The 23,017-nt window shown below is 35.1% G+C and overlaps 1 protein-coding gene across 4 annotated transcripts in view; it reads left to right on the forward strand.

Moving 5' to 3' along the window:
• The window catches only part of LOC134267631 (uncharacterized), a 42,213-nt gene extending 19,202 nt beyond the window's left edge, over positions 1–23,011 (forward strand). Inside the window, exons 32-51 of one of the 4 annotated variants that reach the window (XM_062749837.1) lie at positions 317–1,006; positions 5,673–5,783; positions 5,942–6,124; positions 6,302–6,426; positions 6,590–6,650; positions 6,760–6,810; positions 6,926–6,975; positions 7,125–7,272; positions 9,690–9,744; positions 10,058–10,125; positions 10,275–10,376; positions 10,527–12,597; positions 12,691–12,774; positions 13,440–13,536; positions 13,966–14,137; positions 19,266–19,421; positions 20,831–20,873; positions 21,008–21,090; positions 21,706–21,799; positions 22,050–23,011. In XM_062749837.1, coding sequence (XP_062605821.1) covers positions 317–1,006; positions 5,673–5,783; positions 5,942–6,124; positions 6,302–6,426; positions 6,590–6,650; positions 6,760–6,810; positions 6,926–6,975; positions 7,125–7,272; positions 9,690–9,744; positions 10,058–10,125; positions 10,275–10,376; positions 10,527–12,597; positions 12,691–12,774; positions 13,440–13,536; positions 13,966–14,137; positions 19,266–19,421; positions 20,831–20,873; positions 21,008–21,090; positions 21,706–21,799; positions 22,050–22,384 — 4,779 coding nt within the window. In that variant the 3' untranslated portion in view covers positions 22,385–23,011. Of the gene's footprint in view, positions 1–316; positions 1,007–5,672; positions 5,784–5,941; positions 6,125–6,301; positions 6,427–6,589; positions 6,651–6,757; positions 6,811–6,925; positions 6,976–7,124; positions 7,273–9,689; positions 9,745–10,057; positions 10,126–10,274; positions 10,377–10,526; positions 12,598–12,690; positions 12,775–13,439; positions 13,537–13,965; positions 14,138–19,265; positions 19,422–20,830; positions 20,874–21,007; positions 21,091–21,705; positions 21,800–22,049 lie in introns of all 4 variants that reach the window. The other 3 variants (XM_062749838.1, XM_062749839.1, XM_062749840.1) reach the window with 3 other exon arrangements.
• Positions 23,012–23,017: the final 6 nt, after the last annotated feature.

Genomic DNA, 23,017 nt, shown 5'->3' on the forward strand with positions numbered 1-23,017 from the left:
ATCATGACCCCTGAGGGTAGGGCGGAGCCACAATAGGGAATCCAAGTTTTACATTGAGAAATCATTAAAAATCTTCTTCTCAAGAAGCACTGGGCCAGAAAAGGCGAAACTTTTATGGAAGCATCTTTGTGTAGTGTAGATTTTAAATTGTTTGAATCATGGCCCATTGGGATTGGGCAAGGGTCAAAATAGGTATTTCAAAGAGGGAAATATATTAAATGACAGAATGGCCAAAGTTATTCAGTTGAGCGATGTGGCCCATGGGCCTCTTCTTTTGTAACATTGTTACAATCTTACAAGCATTTCATTACCACAGATTGCTGCACCTCCACCTGGATTGGAACAAGAATCATATATCACTTGTATGGACATGGCAGTTGAAGATGGTGTTACATCCATGTCATCCAGGAAACAGCTTTTGGATGTGAATTTACTAGGGGAGGAAGATGAGAGGGAAGATTCCAACATGGATATTGCTGAGACAAGTGAAGATTCAACTGTGGATGTTGTTGGAATGAGTGAAGAAGAAAAAGATGAAATTAAGAAACCTGCAAAACTAAAATCATTACATGTTACAGAGGTGAGTGAAGAAGGAAGTGAGAAGGAGGATAATGAGAAAACTTTGGGATTTAAGACCAAGCCATTGATGCATTCCAAAGGGAAGAGTATGAGTGACCAGGATATTGAAAAAGAAGAGGATTCAAGTGAAGAGGATATAGGTTTAATAGAGGAAAGTACAAAGATTATTTCATCAATAAAAGAGAGTGGAAAATCAGTAGGGAGGAAAGATAGGGGAAGAGGATTAGGAATACACACCAAGCCATTAAGCTATTCCAAAGGAAAGAGCATGAATGATGAGGTTGAGGAAACAGATTCCGATGAGACAAGTGAAGAGTCAGATGAGGAGAAGGAGGAAGAGGGCAGAATGCCGTCCAAGCCATTGTTCACCAAAGGGGCTAGACATGTTTATGTTCCACAGAGCATGCAGGTGTTGCAATGTGACAGAGTATGTATTAGTTACTTAGTGCTGAGGCGAATTTTCAATATACATAATGTACTTGTTTACTGATTGACTAACATGTACATGTATTAGTAAATAGTGGTGGTCCATGCAAAATTATCATTGTGAAAATATCCTTACTTGAATTTGTTAAGAACAGTGATTAGCAACTTAAAGGCTAGTGGGCTCTTTGATCAATTTCAAAGTTTTATGCCCTTTTTGACAAGCATGTCACAGTATTACATCCAAATAATGACTTAACTATGAATATTTCTCAAGTTTTAAGATATATGTCCAAACATCTATCTCTCAAAGTTTTTGAATTAATATCAAAATTAATATCAAAAGCTATCTCTCTGTGCGTTGGGTTGCCTACTTAGAATTAACATTGGGGAAACTCGAATTCAAGTAGATAAGACTTTCACAGAATCTTTACAATATAATGCTTTTGTATGCTTTCTATTTCACTTTTTGATCAGATATTTGAGGTTTCCAGTAAAAAAAAATCGAGCATTGCCATTCCTTCAAGAACATTGAGAGTACCCATCTCTATTCTGTAACTCCCCATATACCATTGAGTAAAATTTCACCATGCAGACTTGCAGAATCTTCATAATATAATACCATTGTGCACCTCCTGTTTTATTAGGTCACCTGAGTAAACTCAGGTGACCTATTGCTATCTGTTTTCGTCCGTTGTCGTTCGTCGTGCGTCGTTCGTCGTGCGTTAACATTTGAACATTTTCAGCTTCTTCTCTGCAACCACTGAACCAATTTCAACCAAATTTGGTACAAAGCATCTATGGGTAAAGGGGAACAAAAATTGTGAATTTCATGGTCCCTGCCCCCGTGGGGCCTGGGGGGTGGGGCAAAAACCACTAAAATTAGTGCAATCTTTAAAAATCTTCTTCTTTACTCCTGGACATCAAGCAGTCAAACTGTTTGCATGATTGTAATCAGCATTGAGTCCTCTACCAAAATTGTGAAATTCATGGCCCCAGGGTCATGGGTTCTAGTGCTAGGGCGGGGCCAAATAAGTATATAGTGAAAATGCATTATTTCTTTGAAAATCTTCTTCTCTGCTACTGGGTATTAAATAAGCCTACTAAGTACATAGTTATGATGAGCAAGAGTGCCTCTTACCAAAATTGTGAATTTTATGAACCCAGGGTCAGGGGTTCTGGTGAAGGGGGGGGGGCTCTATAAATTATATAGTGAAATTACATGAATTCTTTGAAAATCTTCTTCTCTGCTCCTGGATATTAAATAAACTAACTAAGTGCATAGTTATGATGAGCAAGAGTGCCTCTACCAAAATTGTGAATTTAATGGCCCCAGGGTCAGGGGTTCTGGTGTAGGGGTGGGGCTCTATAGATTATATAGTGAATATTAATGAATTCTTTGAAAATCTTCTTCTCTGCTCCTGGGTATCAAATAAACTAACTAAGTACATAGTTATGATGAGCAAGAGTGCCTCTACCAAAATTGTAAATTTTATGGCCCCAGGTTCAGGGGTTCTGGTGAAGGGGGGGGGGGGCTCTATAGATTATATAGTGAAATTACATGAATTCTTTGAAAATCTTCTTCTCTGCTCCTGGGTATTAAATTAACTAACTAAGTGCATAGTTATGATGAACAAGAGTGCCTCTACCAAAATTGTGAATTTTATGGCCCCAGGGTCAGGGGTTCTGGTGTAGGGGGGGGGGGGTTCTATAGATTATATAGTGAAATTACATGAATTCTTTGAAAATCTTCTTCTCTGCTCCTGGGTATTAAATTTACTAACTAAGTGCATAAGTTATGTTGAGCAAGAGTGCCTCTACCAGAATTGTTAATTTTATGGCCCCAGGGTCAGGGGTTCTGGTGTAAGGGGGGGGGGGCTCTATAGATTATATAATGAAAATTCATGAATTCTTTGAAAATCTTCTTCTCTGCTCCTGGATATTAAATTTACTAACTAAGTGCATAAGTTATGTTGAGCAAGAGTGCCTCTACCAAAATTGTGAATTTTATGGCCCCAGGGTCAGGGGTTCTGGTGTAAGGGGGGGGGGGCTCTATAGATTATATAATGAAAATACATGAATTCTATGAAAATCTTCTTCTCTGCTCCTGGATATTAAATTAACTAACTAAGTGCATAAGTTATGTTGAGCAAGAGTGCCTCTACCAAAACTGTGAATTTTAGGGCCCCAGGGTCAGGGGTTCTGGTGTAGGGGGGGGGGGCTCTATAGATTATATACAGGTGACTCTCGATCTCTCGAAGTTCAAAGGACCGCGAGAAAAGTTCGAGAGATCGAGGGGTTCGAGAGATGGAAAGTGAATAAAATCCGGAATTTTCAGTTCCGATCGTCGAAGTTCTACTTTTACAAATACCGGAAGTATATGTAAATAATGTCATTGCACGTTTTCAATCGTATTTTACAGGTAATTAAAGAATGAGTGCACTTAAGCTATGAGAGTTGGATCCCGATGTTTTGCGCAAAATAAAGTTCCAAAATTCATTAAATTTATGTTTTATAGGTATTAAACAATGTCTAAATGGCAGGTTTTGGTATATTATATTACATGAAAGTATTAAATAACGCCGAGCGACACTAGCTTTTGAGACGGGGGTCTAACAGTTTTGTCTCATTTCTATTGTTATTCATATTTATCATACTAGTTTTCAACGACATTGTTTACATCGAGCCGCAACTTGGCCATTGGTTTCATTTGCACAGAATATGTATTTTAATTTAAACTTATACACATCCAAAGGACAATGTTGGCCAAGTTGCGGCTCATATCTAATTTTCAAAAAAATGTCCCCAAACTAGGGTCGAGATAGCTACTAAATTAAGCGGTCACTGAGCAACAACGATTGATATTATAATCACCTTTCTCACGTGACCTTCTGCTGTTCGATACGCTAACGCTTTCATTGAAAATTTCATTGTGTTTAAGTCTCTGTTGTGACATTATCTATCGTACTTCCAACTTGAAACTATGGGAGATTTTTGCGCAAATTTTAATAGGGTTTGAAGATAATATATCTCTTATTTATCTTTATGCTTTTCATTAGGGGTGTTTTGAAAGAATTCTGGTATTGACAGTGTCATTAGTAAGTACATGTATAGGCTTATGTCGCCTCTGTAATATGGTCAGCACAGCGAGACATTTACCCCATCCCTTAACATTAGAATCATTTAATAATTGTGCACCATGAAATCAACACGATCTCTCTCTCTCTTCTCCATTTCAATTCGCAATGCGAAAAAATCATATGTGCTAATGTTTACATTCCACAACCATGCGGTTTAAATGTCTCCGCCTATTTGCGGATACCTTAGATTCGAAAGTGGTCCCGTTCAAATTTCCGGAATTTAAGGCTTTTACATGTTCTTTTCAATTACATTTTCTGTAAATATAGAAATATGTATGACAAAAAATCTAGAAATAAATATCAAAAGCATATGCTTGCACATAAATCATAGATTAATTTAGCGATATATTGTAATGTTAAGCTTAAAATGGGTAGCCGAAAAGGTTCCAAATGACGTACTTAAGTGCACCCATTCTTTACTTGATATCAACAACAGTTATTGTATTTTGAATAAATAAAACGAATTCCTAAAGATTTAATATTTATTTGTTCCTATTTCATGATTACATGAAACCCGAAAAGCATATTGTAGGTTTGGCTATTCCTTGGCTTGGTCGGGTCCTTCACAAGTGTTCACCAGATTTTTTAAAATCGGTATTCTGTCCTTGAGAAAAGAATTTCTTGTGAATATTTCCCATACTGGGATTATGTAGACTCTATATAATCATCATGAAAGTTTATTATCTATGGGAACTTACTGAAACGAACATCTATAAATTAATTTTAAAAAATTATCGTCTCGGTTTCAATTCAATATAAGTTGTAATTTTTTTTCTAATTTACTCTGTGAATAATAGCCAATTAATTATAACAACACACGGATGACTCACAGGTGTAGTGTCATCTATGTAAACACCTAATTAACACCTCCATGCCAGCCCGTGGCCTTCACGGTTTCCAGGTAAGTACAGACTGCATCAATTTTACGCTTGATTGGCGTGTATACACGCGCAATAAAAACTTCGAGAGATAGAGAGTAAAATTCAATGGAATATGTGTAACGGGACCTTGGTTTTGGTTCGAGAGATAGAGAACTTCGAGAGATGGAAGTTCGAGAGATCAGGAGTAAATTTGCTTAGTTATATAGAGGAAAAAAACGGGACCGGAGGTTCACTTCGAGAGATAGAGAACTTCGAGAGATCGGAGTTCGAGCCATCGAGAGTCACCTGTAGTGAAAATTCATGAATTCTTTGAAAATCTTCTTCTCTGCTCCTGGATATTGAATTAACTAACTAAATGCATAGTTACTGTATGATGAGCAAGAGTGCCTCTACCAAAATTGTGAATTTTATGGCCCCAGGGTCAGGGGTTCTGGTGTAGGGGGGTCTATAGATTATATAGTGAAATTACACGAATTCTTTCAAAATCTTCTTCTCTGCTCCTAGGAATGAAATAAACTAATTACATAGTTATGATGAGTAAGATTACCTCTTCCAAATTTGTGAATTTTATGGCCGTAGGGTCAGGGGTTCTAGTGATAGGGCGGGGCTCTATTGTTTATAAAGTGAAAATACATTGAATCTTTGAAAGTTTTCTTCTCTGCACCTTGGTAAGGCTATGATGGTACATCACGCAAACACTGAGCGTGAACAAAAGAAAGAGCAGGAACGCCTGGAGAAAGAACGTATGAGAAGACTCATGGTAAGGAACATTTCTAGTGACAGTTGTATTTGAATAAATGTACGAAAATTTTATGGTTTTGAAAACAAGAAGGAGCATTAGGAACATCTCTTTACTTGAATCAGTCAGTTACAATAGTTAAGTTGTACATAGTATATTATTGCTGTTTTTTTCCACAGGCTGAGGATGAAGAAGGTTACAGGAAGTTGATTGACCAGAAGAAGGACAAACGTCTTGCCTATCTGCCGGCTCAGACAGATGAGTACATCTCTAACCTGATGACTCTGGTGGCTGAACACAAGGAGGATCTGAAGAAGAAAAAACAGAAGCGACGTAAGAAGAAGAAGGAAGACAAACTAGAGGTATTTTAACTGTTCTAAATGTAGTTTGTTATTACTGGATATACGCTGTAGAATATGCATGAACCTAAAAAAAATTCCATAACATTTATGAAGTATGCAGAGTAGTATCTTTTTTAGCAAAATAGAAATTAGAAGTGCTCAGTGTAAACTTTTTGACACAATGTCTGATATTTGTAGGATGGAGACTCTAACATGAGTGAGATAAGAGTATCTGTGATTGAGACATCCACAGGGAGAGTTCTGACTGGTGATGAGGCTCCACTGGCAAGTCAACTCGAGGCCTGGCTGGAATTAAATCCAGGGTACATATACAATTTACAACAAGTAATTTTACGCCCCACCATAAACATGCTTTGTGGTGCAAAGTAAGGCAATATTCCTTTGATTTGTCTCATCAAAAGCATTCATTTTAATAGAAACAAATTTCTTGCATTGTATTTTTGAATCATATGTTTTGTTTAACAGATATGAGGTGGCGCCTCGGGAGGATGGAGAGGAATCTGGGTCAGAAGAAGAGGAGGAGGAGGTAAGGGATAATAGAAATCTACAGATAAATTAGTGGTGTATATCTGAAACATCTTGATACAAACAATGTCAGATTTGTAATGCATGTTTAAATCTTCTATTTATTTTAGGTTGAACAGGAGGAAGTGATACCAGCCAAGCCAGAAAAAACTTTACCCAAGGTACAATATTATGTGTGCAGAATTCAGAAAAAATGTTTTAATACCAAACTTCATTTAATGAGTGATTTGGAAAAAAAATATTTGAACACATTCAAAATTTAACTTTTCTTTACAGCTTACTAGCCCTGATGACATTGATGAAGGCTTGGCTCAGGAAGTCATAAAGTAAGAACTAAAATCTTAGATATAATTGTCAGTTCATTCTAAGCAGGTTTACTCACAGAAAATATTACTTATAGTTAAGATATGATTTAATCAAAATGGAAGTTTTTCCTCCAAAGAGCAAAGTATAACATAGAATGGATATTTTCTAGTCAAGCCTCCAAAGAAGTGGATGATGAATATCACCGCAATGCCACCAAGACAGAGGAGAAAAGTTACTATGGAGTGGCTCACACGGTCCATGAACATGTCACTGAACAGGCTACCATCATGGTGAATGGAAAGCTCAAGGAATACCAGGTAGGTCTTGTAGATCATAAGATTTGGCATCCTTCTGTCAACAGCAATTAAAAAAAAACTTTAAAGATTGCTTCATGAATAGATTTATGATGCTTTTTAGGTCACCTGAGTAAACTCAGGTGACCTATTGCTATCTGTTTTCGTCCGTCGTCGTGCGTCGTTCGTCGTGCGTTAACATTTGAACATTTTCAGCTTCTTCTCTGCAACCACTGAACCAATTTCAACCAAATTTGGCACAAAGCATTTCTGGGTGAAGGGGAACAAAAATTGTGAATTTCATGATCCCTGCACCCCTGGGGCCTGAGGGGTGGGGCCAAAACCACTAAAATTAATGCAATCTTTAAAAATCTTCTTCTTTACTCCTGGACATCAAGCAGTCAAACTGTTTGCATGATTGTAATCACAAATGAGTCCTCTACCAAAATTATGAAATTCATGGCCCTGGGGTCAGGGGTTCTAGTGCTAGGGCGGGGCTAAATAAGTAGGTAGTGAAAATGCATTATTTCTTTGAAAATCTTCTTCTCTGCTCCTGGGTATTAAATAAACCAAATAAATACATAGTTATGATGAGCAAGAGTGCCTCTACCAAAATTGTGAATTTTATGGCTCCAGGGTCAGGGGTTCTGGTGTTAGGGCGGGGCTCTATTGATTATATAGTGAAAATACATCAATTCTTTGAAAATCTTCTTCTCTGCTCCTGGGTATTAAATAAACTAAGTACATAGTTATGATAAGCAAGAGTGCCTCTACCAAAATTGTGAATTTTATGGCCCCAGGGTCAGGGGTTCTTGTTTTAGGATGGGGCTCTAATGATTATATAGTGAAATGCATGAATTCTTTGAACATCTTATCCTTTGCTCCTGGTTATTATGCTAATGATCTTATTACATATTTATGGCCAGGATTTATTTTATTTTCAGTTTTACAAACCCTCTCAAGATTTTGAATTTTCAGAAAAAAATAAAACAATTTTTTCTTTCCGATGTCAAATTTGAGTCGGGATCGACATTTCAAATTTACGAACTCGCACTTCCGGTTTGAAACGGCGGGTAAATAAAGCTAAATCTGAGAAGAAGATAGCCTGGTTTAGTGTAAAATTCATCGATAAGAGTGCCATTCAAAACTTTTCACCCGTTCAAAGGATAAATAAAATGCAGACGACTTTGTTGCACAATGACATGCTGGTGAGATAATCATGTATTCGTTTCAAAAATAACTGTAAATTATTTTCCTCCCCCAGATTTTAAACTGCCCGTGGTAGCTATTGCATATTGCCAGGGACATTGTTTAGGTCTCTGTTATAGCTTACAGTCTAAGCATCATTCTTCAGAAAAGGGTTGCTTATGCATCAGATGTAATGAATAAAACTATGGGAGAAGTGAAGTCCATTTGAGGAAGAAATAAACAATAACCTGAAGAAATAAAAAAATTCAACTATTAAAAGGCAAGAATATACAACTATATACAGGCATGTAGTATCATTTGTATCAGCCAGAAAAAATTATTTTACACTTAATTGAAAAAATGTTGACCCTACTCCCCAATACTCCCTGTCTGTTTTATGATAGGAATTATAATTTTAGGCATCAAGTAAATTTTAGAACATTGTCTACACATTCACCTAACACATATTAAAAAAATGAAGATATATTGAAAGACTTTTAAAGAATTGAATTTTTTAAAATATATTTTGTTCAACATCACAAAATTTATATAACTAGTCCAAACTGGCAGATGATGAAATAAGCAATTAAATGTTCTACTTTCCTATTTGTAAGCATTATGTGTCCAGTGGTAAGGAGCCTATTAGGATAGCATAAAAAAAGAATGTACAAATGTTAATAATTGATTAATCAAAAATTTTATTTATTTCCTTCTCCTTTGGGACCTTTTTATTCTCATGTTCACAACTAAACCTAAACATTAAAAAAAAAATGCTGGCCTTATAATGAAGAAAGGGGCCTCTTGCAAAATAGATAATTTCAGGGCTGCTGGGTCAGGGGTACCAGGGGGGTACTTTGACTAAAAATAGATTAATGCTTTGAAATCTGCCCTTTGAGAAGCAATGGTGCCTCTTTCAAAATTTGTAAATTTCATGGCTTTTGGATTAAAACACAAACCAAATACAATCGCTGGAAAGTTCTAACATGATACTCAGGTGACCCATAAGGCCCGTGGGCCTCTTGTTTTTTTAACTAGAGGTACTATGAAGAAGTGGACAAAATTTCCTATAGTCTAAAAATAGTTTCTGTGAAAGGCTCATTGTATTTTATCTAGTGGTATAAGAGTAGTGAAGGACAAGAGGTTGGTAAACCCTCTCCCTCAAGATTTTTAAGCAGGAGATAAAATGAAACGGTTAAATTTACCAGCAGATAAAGATATTAGAGACATATCTCTCTTATATTTTTTTGTTACAGATGTTGTTGCAATCCAAAGATGTGAACAAGCCAAGAGAAGAGCTTTTATGCATAAGTAAGCCTCAGAGCCATTTATTTCCTATATTCTAGATAAAGTTTTTTTTTATATTCAAAAGATAGAACCATTTATTTCCCTGTCTCACTTTGATGAATTTTTAAAAGTAATTTAATGTACATTTAATATTGGTTAAGTATGTGTCAGGTATATATATATTGTAAGATAATTTAATTAGCTGTTATATTGTTTAAGGGAATGAATGAATAATTTTCAATAAATCATGAGCTGTGTTTCCTTATGGAAAAATGTAAAAATATAAAATAGTTTGAAACTTTTGTAAATTTTGATAAGTTTATGCTTTAAATTGTAGAAAAATTGTGTATGAAATCTGAAGACTCAGAGTCATCTGATCAAATGGATGATAATGCAACTAATCAGGTAAATTTTAGAGTCAGAGGAAGCTATTACTTACTGATTGACAAATAGAGCTAAAAAATTAAATATACAATGTATGTGGATAAATGAACTGCAAGTCTCTCCTGTACCTTTATTGGTAAAAATCAAATAATGTCTATATTATTATTCAGTATCTGAAGAGTCTTGATAAAAGCACAGCTTATTTTGACCCAAAATCTAGAGCCATGAGAGCAGAAACTTCTCTAACTGGGACTGAACCAGGAATAATCCAGGTATTTTCATGCAATTATTCAAAATTTGTTCAACAGCACATAAAAGATAACATCATGCAATGGACTGAGTTGTGTGTAACAAATTCTATTTTTGGTGAGCCTCTGTTTTATATAAAAGTACATGTATTTTTCATGTTTATTATTTGACAGAATTCTGTCCAAACAATGATGGAAGAGTCATTACACTTTCTTGATTTTGAAGAAGAGGGTTACAGAAAGTTGATCCAGAACGTAGAATCCCTTGAACCATTAGAACAGCTGAATGAAGGATGGATGAGTACGTATGGAGAGCCAGATGAAGAACAAGAACAACTTGACATGTTTGCAGATGTTCCAATTCCAGATTTAAACACACCTGCTGGAATAGCAATACCTATGTTTGATGAACAATTTTCTGCATCATTGCCAGCAAATAATCAATTTTTAACAGGGAACAGATCAGCTTCACCTACATATGGTGCAATTTCACAACCACATGACTTTAATACAATACTATATGATTCCCCTGTATACAACCCAAGTCCACCAGCACATAGACGGATAAGTCCACCTGCAGCAGGATATGCTCCAACTTCACCTCAATACAGTCCAACTACACCAGCATTCTATCCAACTGCACCAGCATACAGTCCAGCTTCACCAGCGTATAGCCCAACTTCACCAGCACATGTTCCATCTGCACCAGGATATGGTTCAACTTTGACTCAATGTATTCCATCTTCAAAAGAATTTGATACAACTTTAGAAGCATACAGACAAAGTGCACTAACATACAATGTTGCAGCTGCTGATAAAGCAGTTGTAAATAAAGCTGTAAATGACTCTGACAGTAGTGACAGAGGAATTAGTCTAGAAAGGAGACCTAAAAGTAGACAAAGAGATCTAAACACAGAGAGGGAGTGTGAGAGAAGTAGAGACAAAGGTTCAGAAATGGATCAAAGCAGGAATGGAAGATTACAGACATACCAAGGCAGATCTAGAAGTCGAGACAGGCCAGTCTCTAAAATGTCCAAAAAGAAGAGTAGGAGCAGGAAATCAAAAAGGATATTTAGTAGAAGTAGAGAAAGAAGCATGGACAGATACCAAGATGGAAGAAGAAGCAGAAGTAGAGACAGACGCATGGACAGATATCAGAAGAGAAGCAGAAGTAGAGATAGAAGCATGGACAGATATCATGATAGAAGCAGAAGTAGAGACAGAAGCATGGACAGATATCAGAAGAGAAGCAGAAGCAGAGATAAAAACTTGGACAGATATCACAGAAGAGGCAGAAGTAGAGACAGAAGCTTGGAAAGATATCATGATAGAAGCAGAAGTAGAGATAGAAGCTTGGACAGATATCATGAAAAAAGCAGAAGTGGAGATAAAAGATTGGACAGATATCAAGATAGAAGGAGAGACAGAAGCTTGGACAGATATCATGATAGAAGCAGAAGTAGAGATAGAAGCTTGGACAAATATCATGATAGAAGCAAAAGTAGAGATAGAAGCTTGGAGAGATATCATGATAGAAACAGAAGTAGAGATAGAAGCTTGGAGAGATATCATGATAGAAGCAGAAGTAGAGACAGAAGCATGGACAGATATCAGAAGAGAAGCAGAAGCAGAGATAGAAGCTTGGACAGATATCACAGAAGAAGCAGAAGTAGAGACAGAAGCTTAGACAGATATCATGAAAAAAGCAGAAGTAGAGATAGAAGCTTGGACAGATATCAAGATAGAAGGAGAGACAGAAGCTTGGACAGATATCATGATAGAAGCAGAAGTAGAGATAGAAGCTTGGACAGATATCATGATAGAAGCAGAAGTAGAGATAGAAGCTTGGACAGATATCATGATAGAAGCAGAAGTAGAGATAGAAGCTTGGACAGATATCATGATAGAAGCAGAAGTAGAGACAGAAGCTTGGACAGATATCATGATAGAAGTAGAGACAGAAGCTTAGACAGATATCACGATAGAAGTGTCTTGAAGGAATCAGAAAGATATAGCAGAAAGAGGGACAGAAGCTGTGAGAGGCCTGAAAGTAGAGAGAGAGTCTCACGGAGAGTAGAATACAGAGGTAGAGATGGTAGAAAGAGAGATGAATCATCAGATGAGGACGAAAGAGAAGGAAGTGATAGAAAGGAAGGTATGGATACCTCTGAGAGGCGTGATCACATGGAAGCCAAAATTACAGAGGAAAAATTGAGGACAAGGGTAATACAACTAGCAGAAGAAGGTAAAGATATTTCATTCAGTCTTTATATGAAAAACCAATCTGGAAATAATTTACTAGACTGTTCATAAATGGAATTGTTACTTTTATTTACAGAACTGCTGCAGTCCATTTGTAGTTATCCAAGCCAGTTTACGGGATATGTCCGTAATAAACAGAGGGAAGACTGCTTTAGAAAAGGTTAATATTCACTCATTGATAATTGCAGAGAATGCTTTTATTCTTGATATGTTAATCCAATATCATTTAAAAACTTTTTAATTTTTGCAAATGATTAAATATATTCTGCATTAAAACACAAATGAAATTATGGTTCATGGCAAAAATTATTCTCTAGTACAGGGAAGTTGTAAAAGTTAAGGATATTTTCACAAGCAAATAATACATAGCTATTAGGGCAATGTATTTTTGCACTGTAAATTGTATTTATGTTATGATAAATTGTATATTTAAATTATGATTTCTAGCAGTATTGATTTAGCACATAATTGTCTGTACCAAAGCCGTTAAAATTCCACTTTTTTAAGTACACCTACAGTAAGTGCAAGTAAGACTCAGACTGCAAGGGACCATTAATTCTCTAACTTTGCTTGTTTTTTATTTATTTTATGGACATCCATGTAATTAACTTGAAGATTTAAAATCCCCCGCCATAAATAAAAAATATTGCTATAATTCATTATTTTTCTGTTGACACAAAGAACTGCAGTTTTATAAATTATAGATGTTGTTGCTTGCATGCATATAGGGAGATTAACACTTCTTTATGTATTTAATAATATAATTTGTTGGGAAAGAAGAAACAATTGGTTACATGTATACTTTCATTTTAAATGTCTTTTTAGGATCTTTGTTTTGTCTGCAAGGTATTGGTAAAATAGAAAAACAAACATGCTTTTCTGTTGAACTATGGACCGTTCGCCATCTTAAAGACCAGAAAAGGTATGGACCAAAACAAACCAATTTTATATTAATCGATTTTCACTTGATAACCAGTTTTCTTTATGATCATAATTATTCAAAATGTGTATTGTAAAATTGTAATGATTTTATTGTAATATTGTCAGGGAGACTTTTTACTTATAATTTCTTCAACTGAGAATTAGGATAAATACTGTAGATTGGCAAATAATCACAATGGTATTAATTTCACTATGTTTGCGATTTATCATTTTTCTGTGAAATTAAACCCATTGTTAATGCTATTATTAGTTTTTTAAAAACGTTTAAATGCTTATACAAAATTTTGAATTAGTTTTTTTGCAGCATGAAATTAAAACCATTGCAATCGGTAGTTTTTAAAATATCATGAAATTTTAACACAGTGGAATTCAAAAGATTTACAGTATTTCTCAATTGTTTGCATTACAGATTAATCAGTATTGACTGGTCTGAGACACTGTACGTGAATTTTGTACCGGGATATCTGCTGAACTTGTCAGGCCTGCAGCCATTACTGAAGGACTCAGTCACTGCTTCTGTGTATCCAGCAAAAGCCCAGCCATCAGTGAGCAAACTGGATGTAGTTCTAACATCCGGACTGGTAAAATCATGTTTCTTACTGTTTTTAGCCGGGCTTATTGCTCAAAGAGCAATTGCCGGCTTATGTGATCCTGTTCAAGGCAGGATGTTGACCCCATAGTCGCCATTTTAAATTTACGTGCAAATATATAGTTCTTACTCTCAACCGCTTTTGAGATAATACAAACGCTAAATAAAGCAACAAAAATAAAACAAAGTTTTATCTATATAAAATGAACGTTAGTAGTAATGACTTTGAAAACTTGATAAGTCAAAGAACATAATTCATTAGCGTAAGGATTTTTGATAATCAGTGTTACCGTAGTTCTCTACACATACGAGGTAAAGCAGGAGAGGGAACCAGACTGGCCTGTTTGTTTACATTCAGCTGCGGTACCAGATTAATTCTGATTCTGAGAAAATCGGACCTTGGTATTAAGATTGAAAAACTCACTGTCAGTGTCTTATCATTTACATTGATAGTTTTAAAATAATTTTTTCATCAGAATATAAACATGATTCATGTAAGAAATCCATTCTACTCTGTAAATGAGCCCGGCTCTCTTTACTTCTGAGTACTTTGATTTTAAACAGGCTTCATATAGCCATGCGAGCAATGGTATTTTTCAAGCATTTTTATGGACATTCTTAATCATTTTTTTTAGACTTTTGGACAATAAAATAATGTACAATCAAACTTTGTTATCTCGAACCTGATGGGACTGAGAAAAAACTTCCAAGATAACTGGGGATTTGAGATATCGAAGATTAAATACTTAAAGAATATGTGTTTGGGACTTCCAAATCACTTTGACATATCCATGGTATTCGAGATATCAGAGTTCGAGATACCGAAGTTCACCTGTATGTAGAAAATTGAAAAAAAAAATACTGTAGAAGTTTAACATATATATGTGGTATTAACGTAGGTCGTGGGTTTGCTGACGTCATTAAAACTGGGTACGCAAGTTATATGATTTGGGTGACTTTCTTGTGCACATCTGATTATGACGTCACGATGAGAAATGGAAAAATTCAGTGCATTAGGCCTATCTAGCTATACTTTTGTTGAAATTGGTAGTTCAGTGTAATAGTATTCATAGAACATGCTGAAGTTATCAAAAATAATGAAGGCTCATTTTGATTCAAATGACCATCACTGAAAGAATGTACTACGCGTTGTGATAACATAAGCGCAACATTTATACGTATGTAAAATACGTTATTAAAATGTTATTTGTGTACATTGCTGATGCCTTTCTAAACATGCAGTTTAATACTATTCGATACCCCAATTGCCAGTGTAAGTAACGGCATACGTTGTTGTTAGTTACATTTACATATTTTATTCGCTGCGTTGCTTTCCATGTTCATTCAGTAGAATTAATGTTTTATACATTGAAAGTCTAAGAACAAAATAAAATCTGCCTGTTGATAACGCCAAATAAACCTAATGTTCAAATAATAGTTTCATTTACTCCTCTAAAAATTCCTTGAATGTATGTTTTTAGGTCACCTGAGTAAACTCAGGTGACCTATTGCTATCCGTTTTCGTCCGTCGTCGTGCGTCGTCAGTCGTCCATCGTGTTAACATTTGAACATTTTCAGCTTCTTCTCTGCAACCACTGCACCAATTTCAACCAAATTTGGCACAAAGCATCTATGGCTAAAGGGGAACAAAAATTGTGAATTTCATGATCCCTGCCCCCCTGGGGCCTGAGGGGTGGGGCCAAAACCACTAAAATTAATGCAATCTTTAAAAATCTTCTTCTTTACTCCTGGACATCAAGCAGTCAAACTGTTTGCATGATTGTAATCAGCAATGAGTCCTCTACCAAAATTATGAAATTCATGGCCCTGGGGTCAGGGGTTCTAGTGCTAGGGCGGGGCTAAATAAGTACATAGTGAAAATGCATTATTTCTTTAAAATCTTCTTCTCTGCTCCTGGGTATTAAATAAACCAACTAAGTACATAGTTATGATGAGCAAGAGTGCCTCTACCAAAATTGTGAATTTTATGGCCCCAGGGTCAGGGGTTCTGGTGTTAGGGTGGGGCTCTATTGATTATATATAGTGAAAATACATGAATTCTTTGAAAATCTTCTTCTCTGCTCCTGGGTATTAAATAAACTAACCAACTACAAGTTATGATGAGCAAGAGTGTCTCAGCCAAAATTGTGAATTTTATGGCCCCAGGGTCAAGGATTCTGGTGTTGGGGGGGGGGGGGGGGGGGGGCTCTATTGATTATAAAGTGAAAACACATGAATTCTTTGAAAATCTTCTTCTCTGCTCCTAGGTATTAAATAAACTAACTAATTGCATAGTTATGATGAGCAAGAGTGCCTCAACAAAAATTGTGAATTTTATGGTCCCAGGGTCAGGGGTTCTGGTGTTAGGGCGGGGCTCTATAGATTATATAGTAAAAATACATGAATTCTTTGAAAATCTTCTTCTCTGCTCCTAGGTATTAAATAAACTAACTAAGTGTATAGTTATGTTGAGCAAGAGTGCTTTTACCAAAATTGTGAATTTTATGGCCCCAGGGTCAAGGGTTCTGGTGTGTGTAGGGGGGGGGGGGCTCTATTGATTATATAGTGAAAATACATGAATTCTTTGAAAATCTTCTTCTCTGCTCCTAGATATTAAATAAACTAAGTGTATAGTTATGATGAGCAAGAGTGCTTTTACCTAAATTGTGAATTTTATGGTCCCAGGGTCAGGGGTTCTGGTGTTAATGCAGGGCTAGTTTGATTATATATTGAAAATACGTGAATTCTTTGAAAATCTTCTTCTCTGCTCCTAGGAATTAAATAAACTAACTAAGTACATAGTTATGATGAGCAAGAATGCCTCTTCTAAAATTATGAATTTTATGGCCCCAGGGTCAAGGGTTCTGATGTTAGGGCGGGGCTCTATTGATTATATAGTGAAAATACATTAAATCTTTGAAAATTTTCTTCTCTGTCTCTGGGTATGAAGCAGATGAACTACCTATATAGTCATGATGAGCAAGGGCCCTAATCTTGCAGAATTGTGAATTTCAAGGACCCTGGGTCAGGGGTGGGGGAGGGGGGCTCTACTTATATACTGAAAATGAATTAATTGTTTAAAATCTGCTCCATTGTATTTATAAAACATTTATTTATTTTTTGATAGGCAATTTTAAGAGTACCTTTTTAAAATTTGTGCAATGTGTGGGCCTAGGGTCAGGGGTTTATGTCACAGTGTTAGGGGCACTACTGATTATTGCTGAATATTACTGATTAGTTGGAATGCATTTTTGTTCCCCTACCCTGCGTATGGGTATTTAGTAACCAAGCTAAGCAACTGCTAAGTGTACTGTTATGATGATCAATGGTGCCTCTTTCAAAATTGTGATTGCCATATATCATCTGGCTTAAGTTAAAACATGAATCAAATTCAATAACTGGAAAGTTGTTGCATAATGCTCAGGTGACCTATAAGGCCCGTGGGCCTCTTGTTTTCTATCCTTATACATATAAGCATAAAATAAAATCAAGTTAAGATTTATTTTAGATATCAGCTGTCCCTTTTTTAACTTAAATAAAAACATTCTCAATATATACACTGCATGCATTAATACTTATACAGCAAAACTCGTTTAGTACGAACACGGATATTGCGAATTTACGGATATAGCGAAGTCTTCATGGATCCCTAGCTATATAAATTTAATAACTTTCTGATACGGTTATAACGAATTACGGTTTTAGCGAAGAAATTTCACAGGTCCCAGTGACTTCGTTATAACCGAGTTTTACTGTACTCGGGAGGATATTTGATGGAAATTGATTAATAAGAAGTTATCGTTGATTTGATTGCCTTGCTGAATTTTCTAAAGAAAAAAGATATATATAAAGCGTAAAAACATATTTCGGGAGGTGGGGTGGTGTGGGGTTGGGGGTGTTAGTAGTCCTTGACTTCTAAATTATCTTCATACATACGACTTTTCAAACAAACTTAGATCACAGATCTGCGATTTCAACAGGGATGGAGGGGGGGGGGTGTTCTGCCTTTACCAGAAGGGAATACAAGGTCACTTTTATTTTGCGAATTCCGGCGAGAATCCCCGCATGAAGAAAACAAAACAAAAAGAAATGGTACGAAATAAACACATAAAGAAAATACAAAAAAAAAGAAACTAAAGGACTGATTGTTGGTTTTTACGAGAATTTTCACTAGAATATTAGACGTAATAAGCTTTCTAAAGAGAAGATGTCTAATAATTGTTGTATTGAATTATTATGATGCAGGTCATTTGAAAGCAGATAGACATAAATTTCCTTTTTCTTAAAATCAGTATTTTTTTTTTTGCTCTGTTTACTGTGTCGATATTCACGACATCAAGTGTGACGTCTCGATATTTTGTGACGTTGTTCTTAAAAATGCTACATTTTTCAATATAAAAGCAATTATCTACAATTAAATTATGAAAAAATGAACCCGAAGACCTATTAATTTTTTCACACAGATTTATTTCAAATCAATTCTATTTTTAAATACCAAAGGATAAACACATTTGTCTGCACGAATTAAAAGTTATTGATATTTTTTAAATGGAAACCTTGCCTGAAAACAAGCCAAAAACAATGTTTTTCCTATACAATTCAATAAAATACCGCTGAAAATGTTACTACAATAATGACATCTTTGGAATTCAATTACACAAAAACGGAGGAGACGGATTTTATAAAATTTTCAGAGAATGGAAATCAAAGGTAGAGAAATCATATAGGTAATTTTCATGGTATGTTTTTGAACACTTTCAAAAGCCCTGCAAACCCGCAACCTACGTTAAGTTACGCTATGTACGTGGTCACAAATTTTCCGTGGAAATTTGTCCAAGCGTTCTTAATGTAAATATAACTAAGGCTTATAGTTACAGTCTAGGAAATCTGCATAATTTTCTACATGTGGATTAAACAGGAATTGAGATTCGGTGGAATTATGACCCTGTGAAAAGAAGTACATCTACAGTATCAGATTTAAAAAAACAATTTCTCATTGTTTTTCATTTAACCTCTTATTTACTTTTTTCTAATTGGTAATGGACAAGAAAAACAGCACAATAATTTCTTTCCTTTTTTATTTTTGTATGTTAATATTAAGCTGTATTTTGGTTCTGCAGGTTGGATGCATTGAAACCAAGCATAAAACAGAGGAATTTGCCCTTGTGCTGATAGTGAAGATGCACCCCAATCAACCCATTTCACTTCTTATCCCACCAGACTGTGAAGCGGTGGTCACTCAACTCCAGTCCCTTGTCGGGCAACATAAAGCCAAGGTCAGATCTGGAAAGTTTTAGACTGAATTGCTTGTTAAGTTTTCCAAAAAATGTAACTTGGCGCAAGTCTCTCTCAAAATTGTTTTGGAAAAGTTTATCATGAAATTTCATATATAATCACATTTAATTGACATTTAGTTATAACCTTATTAACTAAATGTCACTTCCCAATTAAATAAAATATGTGTATGATTTGTTTAACGTAATTAAGGCTTAAATTTTCTTTATTTCAAAAGTGTGGTTGCATAATGCCTAAGGAGTGGGGCTAAATTATTTTTTTTTTATTTTATTAGTCAAACTATGTGCGAGTGCATGGTTATGATGAGCAGGGATGTCTTCAAACATTGTAAATTTAATGGCCTTTGGAAAGGTTTCTGGTATTAGGGCTAAGAGCATGGTTAAGATAAGCAAGGATACCTCTCTAAAAATTGAAAAAGTACGGCCCTAGGATCAGGGGGTCAGGTGTAATGGTAAAGGTCCATTGGCCATACAGTGAAAATGTATGAAGTCTATGAAAATTTATTTTCCCTCATGGGTATCTGAGACAATGCATGGCTATGATCATTGATGTCGACATGATCAAAATAAAAAAAAATGTTTGGAAAGTTTATTTTGCTTAAAGATGATAGCTCCCTTTAGCTATTTACCTATGATATTGTATATGTTTTTGATAATTATTTAAATGAAAAAAGTAGAAATGGTAAAAGTACATGTATTCTGTTTAATTTTGGGAGTAAAGACAGATAGCACTGACAAATACAGGCAAGCTTCTGGGTTGTTGCTGATTGCAGACTAACTATTTCATTGATACCAGATGATCCTATTTCTCTTGCTTTAAATAAGTAACAATACTTAAAACCAACTTTTGTTCACGTCATCTTTTATTCATGATTTGTCAGTTTGAAATCAATCCGCGATGATTAATTTTCACAGATAAGGAAACATTTTCTACAAAAAAGCAAAATAAATGGTTTGCAGCAATTAATATTCTCGACCTTAAGTATATTGCAAAACTCGCAAATATTTTTCGCATGCAAATAAAAGTTGATTTCCAGTATTATTTAGTAGGCAAAATAACTTTGTTTTAAATTTATTACTTAAGGCCAAAATAAAATTATAGTTTGTTTGGAATTGCCTCCCACCTCATTGAAATCCCCCCACCTGAAAAAATTTTATTGACCAAAAGTAGGAAGATTTTTTTTTATTTAATCATTTTTTTTTTTTGCCCATTACCTGTATCACATGCACCATACAAAACACTGAAATATAGTGTCAGATCTATGTAAAATTAGTTTTCAATTAAAAGAAAATTAATTTCCCTCCCTCCTGTGTCTGAAACCCTTCAGGCGGCAATTCCAAACAAACAAATTTTTAAGTATGGCCTAAAGTTATAAAAATTGTAATTTCAGGTAGCTGATCATTGTAACAGACAGAGGGAAATGGCTGCTTCAGGTTTGTTAGATTCTCTTGCTGGCATTCTCTAATTTAATGCTCAACTGAAATTATTAGGTACTTTTGTCAGGCTTATTTTTTTAACATAATATTTTTTGTCACCACTGATTTCATACAAATTGTTTTTATGACAGATAAACCATACATTAACCTGTGGGGGAGTCTGAAAGAATCGCCAGCTGACATGGATCAGGACAAACTACCACCCCTTGATGAGGTACATTTTACAATTTTTTTTTAAATAAAGCATACTATGTCACATACTATGTGACATACAGCAAATCATGCTTACAGTGAGTGGATGAGGCTATAGCTCTCATATTTCATTCCTTGTGACAAGACCTTTCATTGGGTACCATGAAATTTGATCTTGTGACTTTGATTTTAGAGTTTGACCCACTTAAAAAAAAGAATACCAAATTTTAATCTTGGCCATAACTTTTCAATAGCTGGTGCATGGGCTTTCATACTTCACATGTGCCATACACTTTGACGAGACCTTTCAATGGGCATTGAACATATTTGATCTATTACCAAAAAACTTTAACTTTGACCATAATTTTTTAACCATTAGTACCAGGGCTTTCATATTTCATGGGTTTATTTCTTGAAAGAATATCAACAATTTTTTACCTTTTGACCTTGACCTAGAAGTTTGACATTTTTGGAGTTTGGAACAGAGAAATGTCATCCCTTAATTGTCATAAGCTGCCATACGTGGCCATCAGTGTTTCACAAACACATCATGTTTTTACTATTTATAAAAACTTCACAAAAATTATTGAAATTTTGTCAGTGCTTGTAAAACATTCAACAAGTACTTGTCTTGTAGGTTGGACTGTGGAACTTGGATGCTATGGAAGCAGTTGGAATTAACCAATATAAATTGGAACAGCTGCTGAAAAACCAGGGAATTCTGTCACTGCGTAAATTACTTTATTACCTGAATTCAATCATTAAATAATAACAATGTTTATAGCATAGAACTTGAATGCTGTAAAATCACTTTATATTTATTAGAACTTTATTTTTGTGTAAAAATATTTCCCTTCAGAAAATTTGTGTTTCTTTAATATAATTAAGAAACAATTAACAATGTTGATAAATAAATGTAATCATAGACTACAGTTTTAGGACTTGCTATGGACTTATCTGTGAATTTTTATACTTATACAGCTAAATCTGTTCAGGATGAGGGCCTTCCTGTACTTTGTACATTCCTGATTGGGGTATTTTGGTTTATGCATGAATACAAACAACAAAAGCTACCAAAATGGCTGTGCAAGTGTGAGAACATTAAGGAGATATCCGTAGATGCATCGTCAGTAATTGTTCGGCTTCAGTGTATGGAGGAACTTATCAATATACAGTTTAATTTTCCCCCTGAAGCATATATTCGGCTTCAGAATGGCAAATCAAAATGGACACCCTACATCAGACAACTGGAGCTTGGGAAAAATCTAACACACCTTGTGGACTGCCTGTTACAGGCAGTGTATGATTATGCATAATGACAAGTTGGATGATATTACTAACTGTGATACTGATATTATTAACTGTGATACTAAAATTTCATGATTATTTGTTAGGAATAAATTTGTGTTTATATAAAATATGTAAGATTTCTTTTTCATGCATGATATTTATAAAGTTATAAGATAAATTCCACTTTTAATTTTATAATTCATCTATGCACATACTGTAGACGTACTATTTTTAGCATGGAATTGATTTCCGCTATATACGCAAACACATTTTTTCCAATGAAATTTGTCACAGCGTACTAAAGATTCATTAAGGACATATTACGACAATCAAAGATATCTGCATGATTTCGTACTCAGGGATTGAATAGAAATTTTGTTTCTGCGGAGTTATGACCCTAAGAATTAAGTGCTTTTACAGTATACATTTATTGACTGAGTTCGAGGGCAACATGCGTTTTGTCGGACCCAAGGAGCAAACTCTCTGCCTGAGGCCTACCAGCCTCATGCAGACAGTTTGGTTCGAGGGTTGACACATCACATTTTGCCCGAGAACTCTGTCAATAAATGTTTTGTTATACCTTTCATTTTAATTTTTTTTTTACATTCATGTATTTTGAACTGTATACTGTGATGTAACCTCAGATTCATCACTGTTAA

The sequence above is a fragment of the Saccostrea cucullata genome, unplaced genomic scaffold (assembly GCF_032062105.1).
Source record: "Saccostrea cucullata isolate Sc308-1 unplaced genomic scaffold, CSIRO_AGI_Scuc_v1 ctg260, whole genome shotgun sequence".
Classification (NCBI taxonomy): Eukaryota; Metazoa; Mollusca; class Bivalvia; order Ostreida; family Ostreidae; genus Saccostrea; species Saccostrea cuccullata.